Source organism: Eriocheir sinensis, chromosome 9 (assembly GCF_024679095.1).
Source record: "Eriocheir sinensis breed Jianghai 21 chromosome 9, ASM2467909v1, whole genome shotgun sequence".
Taxonomy (NCBI): Eukaryota; Metazoa; Arthropoda; class Malacostraca; order Decapoda; family Varunidae; genus Eriocheir; species Eriocheir sinensis.
The window spans coordinates 23292393-23297604 of NC_066517.1; the positions used below are offsets into that span (position 1 = coordinate 23292393).

The 5212-nt window shown below is 41.1% G+C and overlaps 1 protein-coding gene across 1 annotated transcript; it reads right to left on the bottom strand.

Annotated features, from left to right (window-relative positions):
* Window positions 1-392: 392 nt before the first annotated feature.
* On the bottom strand, window positions 393-4912 carry LOC126996206 (uncharacterized protein C1orf131 homolog). Its single transcript, XM_050856517.1, has 6 exons — window positions 4639-4912; window positions 3395-4012; window positions 2837-3078; window positions 2129-2272; window positions 1418-1510; window positions 393-551 (listed from the first exon to the last, which is right to left on the bottom strand). The coding sequence occupies exons 1-6, from the start codon at window positions 4673-4675 to the stop codon at window positions 423-425; spliced, it is 1263 nt and encodes a 420-aa protein (XP_050712474.1). The 5' UTR covers window positions 4676-4912; the 3' UTR covers window positions 393-422.
* Window positions 4913-5212: the final 300 nt, after the last annotated feature.

The following is a 5212-nucleotide window of genomic DNA, read 5'->3' on the forward strand; positions in this document are numbered from 1 at the left end:
TCTACATCTATTTGAAAAGGAGACGAGAAAACATAAGTACTAAAAATATCCGTTTACATTTTTATTTTATCATCGCGACTCGACGGCCTCCTTTATCTTCTCCCCTTGATACTCATCTATCTAGTAGAAAAGGATGAAAAACCCCACTAAAAATATCCGTTTACATTTTTATATTATCGCGACTTATCGACCTTCGCTATACGTCTCTTTCCCCTTGAAACATCCTACACTCCATCTATTTGAAAAGGATACGAGAAAACCTAAGTAAAAATATCCAACGTTTACATTTTTATATTATCGCGACTTATCGACCTTCACTATACGTCTCTTTCCCCTTGAAACATCCTATACTTCATCTATTTGAAAAGGATACAAGAAAACCGAAGTAAAAATATCCAACATTTGCATTTATTTTTATTTTATCACCGCGACTTATTGACCTTCGCTATGTCCCTTCTTGAGATGACCTGCACCCCGTGTTTATAGCGGCCAATCTGAGAGGCGGCGGCCTTCACTGGTGGCTTGTCTTTCTTCTTGAAGGGCTTGGGCACCTGTAGGATGAATGGGATATTAAGAGGCCATTAGCAAATCACTTAATATTACTCCAATCCTAGTTTCAATTAGCTCAGAAATGGTTATGAGAAGACCTTGGGCACCTCCAGGATGAATGGGGTATAAAAGGTCATTGGCAAATCATTTAATACTATTCAAATTCCACTTTTAATCAGCTCAAAAATGCTTGTGAAAAGGCCTTGTGTACCTGCAGGATGAATGGGGTATGTCATTAGCAAACCATTTAATAGTATTCAAATCTTCCTTTAAATTAGCTTCAAAATGTGGGAAATTCAGTAACAGCTAATGGGAAGCATGGAAAAAAGAGATCTATTTCAAAATGATCACTGAACCTCACAGTGAAGGGGGCCCTCAAATGTCTCCCACAGTATATATATTTAAAAATAAACAAAAAAAATCAAACAAGGGGTGGGAGGCCTCAAAGTATCCTAATATTGAAGGCAGCCACCCCAATGACCCAAGCCCACCATCACCATCATCATTTCGTATAACATTGCAATTGGACGCTTTATGGCTCTCCTCCATTCTACTCTGTCTTCTGCCTGATGCTCATCCAACCCCATCAATGCCAAGGCTTCCTGTATACACCTTCTCCACGTTTCCCTAGGTCTACCAACTGGTCTCCTTCCTTCTACCTCTAATCTCTCCAACACTCCCAACACTGTATCCTTACCTGCTCTCTTCACATGTCCAAACCCAAGCCTACCAAAACCTAAAATCCCTTCCTAAGACCTACCCTGAGGTAATTTCTTGACTCCTAGAATTATGGGAACTTTTATCATGCTGCCAGAATCATGTTTCAGCTCACAAGAATAAGAACCAGATAACCTATTCAAATATTTACCTTCATTCCAAGTTTTAGCTTCATCTCCCTCTCCGCAGCTTCCTTTTTCTTCTCCTCTTTCTTTATTTCAATGAGCTTCTTGTAGTTGACAGCCTGCAGTGAACATGACACACCATATAAGATGAGGACTTTATCAGAAATCAGTATCAACCCTTTGACAGTGATGGAACTATATTTAGATGGTTCAAAATTCAGTCAAGTCAGTTTTGTATGACAGAAATATAACACTTCCAATTTGCAGTTGAATCTATAATACAGACGATAGTTAAAACACCTCTAAAGGGGCTATTACACTGGGCAAATTTACTGTGGATCTTCAGTCAAACCATGATTTCCGCTGGTGTGGTTCTCATATTTCCATGGTTTTCTGAAGTGTCCACGATCTTCCAAAGCTATGGTAGATTTCACCGAAGGACGACGGTATTACTCACCATCATCATCAGCAGCAGCAATAACAAAAAACAAATGAGAACCACGCAAGCGGAAATCGTGGTTTAACAGAAGATCCACGGAAAATTTGCCCAGTGTAATACCCCCTTTATGCGGCGTAACTATATTTATGCTACGGTCCTAAGGTTGATGGTGACTATATACAGACGACTCATTTTGGGGGGGAGCTACTCTTCAAATACCGCTGCCGTCTAAGGGTTAAGTACAGAAAACTTTTATAGAGCAAAATACAAAGTTCAAGGTGCTTATGCCATACTGTACCTTGTTTCTGGGTGGCTTTGCTCCCAGCTTGATGGCGAGGGCAACCCGGGATTCTTCTCTCTTCTCCTTGTGGAAGCCGGTCATACCCAGCTTGAACACATCATACCTAACCTGCTTCAGCTGCTTCTCGTCCATTGTCTCAGCCTGGAAAAGATACAAGTATTATTATCATGGATTATTCCTGTATCTTATAACATGCATAACTCTAACAAAATCCTCGTGTTTCTTCTACAGATTGACTCATTTATTCTGTAGGTTTGGCTGTGTCATTTCAAACTTGAGAGACCGGTAAATTTATTGTACAAGTCAGGATTTACAAGATATTGGCCAATGCATTTTACTGGGAAGGTCATTCAGGGTTGTATTTTGAAACATTTTGTGCCCCAAGTTCATCTATTTGACAAGGCTTTCGTAGGAGTTGTGGGCATTTCCAAGGGTAGTTCTACGACCCTGGTGGTAGTGTAACCCTTCCCCCGTACTGTGAACCTAAAAATCACACTATAACCCGATTGATCCCCTCTTTAACCTTTAGAAATAACTGATGTGAGAAGTGAAAGTATCCAGCCTCACTCTTACACCACCAGCCACAACCCATAAAGAGTGACCCAACATGAGCATGGGTAAAAGCTGTCCAGAGAAAGAAGAATAATCTGCAGGGGAGGTCGTAACAAATGGATATATTAGAAGAAGTAAAGTCAGGATCCTCACTTTTGGGTCCTCTGCCGTCACCTCAACCTCCTCCTGTTTTTCATCTTCAAGTTTCCTCTTCTTATTTGCACCTCTCTTCTTTGCATAGTCCAATACCAAGACCTCTTTCTGCTTCTTCCTCTTGGCTGCTTGGGTCAGCGTATTTGGTTGCGTTTTTTTCAATTTCATTTGTTTTTTTGTTAGCTTGAGGGGCTGCACCGTGACCTTGTCCTTCCTCTCTTCTAACACCTTATCATCAATACCTGTCGAACAAGATACATTTTCATCTAAATAACATTAAGAAAGATACTTGCCACTCGAAAAAGGTAAATCTCAGGTCGTATTAAAAGACATTTCATCGCCCAAGACACATATTTGACAAGGCTTTCCTAGGAGTTTTGGGCATTTCCAGTAGTTTTATGGCCCTGGTGGTAGTTTGACCCTTCTTCTGTACCTTGAAACTAAAGAAACACTCATTAGAACCCAACTGACCCCTCTTTGACCTTTAGAAATAGCCTTATAATACTGACTTATATGTCTATTTATATCTATTATTCTCATTCTTCATTCAGTTCTTACCAAAGTCATCCATAATCTGCATGAGAGGCTTTTTGATATCTCGTTGCTGGGTAGACAATGATGCGTTGACAAACTCATCCTCCTCATCTTCAAATGCGTCACTGATATCGCTGTCGTCTGGAGGGATGTCTGTCACGATCTTAAAGCCATCCTCTGTTTGTCTTCTGGATGAGGTGGTGTTCTGATCATCTTCTACATCATCTTCATCATAGTCGCTGCAGCTCTCGAAGGCATCAGAAATATCAGAGTCATCTTCAGGGATGGAGGAGACAATTTTGAAGCCGTCGTCTGTCTGTCCCTTGTCCTGTGTCGTACTGTTATTATTACCTTCTGAGAGCTTCACACTTTTTGACTTTGCTTTTACTTTGCCAGTGTTCTTTGTATCTTTTTTGTGTCTTTTAATCTTTTGTGAGTCTGTTTCTTCAGGGTGTGGATCATCATCAAGGGGAACATTTTCACACTGCTTGGTCTTTGCTGTTAACTCTCTCTGCTTTTTCTTTTTCTTCTTTTTGAGTTTTGATTCATTCACTTCACAGCCATTTTCATGTGAATCTTTCTTTGCAACATCTTTCTTGCTTTTTTTGTTCTTCTTGGGTTCTTCGTCCAAAAGACCGTCAACTGAAATGTCAAACAATGCAATAAATTAGTGACCAATTTTCTATTAAGTATTATACATCCTTATCAGACTGACATATTGTTGTGCCATTGTATTATATTAGTTTTGGTGAGGGATAATATTCACAACGCGTAGCCTCCTCTGGTGGCGGCAGTCGAGCCGGTGTTGTGAGAAATACCTCCTTGCAGAAATAAGTCACATATACATGGGTGGGGGCCAGGGGGGGGCTGTGCCCCCCTTGATTAGGAGGTTGTGTAAAGTTTGGTTGGAGTAGTTTAAATATGCTCCCCCACCTAAAACCCTTGACTTCTCACGGGTGTCCAAGATGAACCTCTCTGTGAGCTATTTTGTGGCTGCGGTGGCGGGTCCACAAGAGGCATTGAAAAGTCAATCATTTAGTGATTTCCGGCGAAAAATACTGCCTCCATGATAAACAGCATCATATTTTGTCCAGAAATAAGCAGGCAGCATCTCAAAATTAGTAGGCTACACTTTTGTGAATCTTCTCCTTGGCGAGTTCTGGATTAGCCTGTTCATGCAGGCACTCCACAGAAACCTTCTAGAGCTGAGGTAGCTCAGAGTCAGTCTCGCGTAGTGAATCTCCATATTTACCCAGAATTTTACTCACAAAACTGACTGAGCCTCTGCGATAAGGGGTCGTCCATGGGGGTGGCCAGACTCGTGGACAAGTCAGGCCTTCTTCTTTAGTGTTTTAGGGAGCTGGTTAGGCCTTGCTCTTCTCCTTCACTGCTTTGAGAGGATGTTTGGGCCTTGTTCTTTTTATTTAGAGCTTTAGGAAGCTGGTTAGGCTTTCCTCTTCTTTTAAGTGTTTTAGAGGGACATTCCTCGACCTCCTCACACGTGTTGTTGTTTACAGTGTCTTCGGCTCACTCGGAAGCAGACTATTTGTTACTTTTTTTAAATTCTATGGGCTTTTTATAGGTGCCGCTAATAAATGAGGCGCCTGTAGAATAAAGCTCAGAAGGAGGAACCCAGTGCAAGGAAAAAATGGGCCTAAAACATTTCGGCGCCCAAACTCACATATATGACAATTCTTTCATAGGGGTTTGGGTCTTTTTCGGAGGTAGTTTTATGATCCTGGTGGATTTTTTATCCCTTCTTATGTACCATAAACCTAAAAAAAACGTAGAACCAGGTTGATCTAAATTTTGACCTTTGCACGGCTGGCCTGCTGGGAGAAA

What these genes read in the sequence shown, in the direction of transcription:
- LOC126996206 (XM_050856517.1), bottom strand. Translation starts at nt 4,675, where the DNA reads ATGGACGACCCCTTATCGCAGAGGCTCAGTCAGTTTT. An exon ending in GCAGAGGCTCAGTCAGTTTT is followed by an intron (nt 4,013 to 4,638) that starts GTGAGTAAAATT and finishes TTGACATTTCAG; the next exon opens with TTGACGGTCTTTTGGACGAA. An exon ending in GCAGATTATGGATGACTTTG is followed by an intron (nt 3,079 to 3,394) that starts GTAAGAACTGAA and finishes CTTGTTCGACAG; the next exon opens with GTATTGATGATAAGGTGTTA.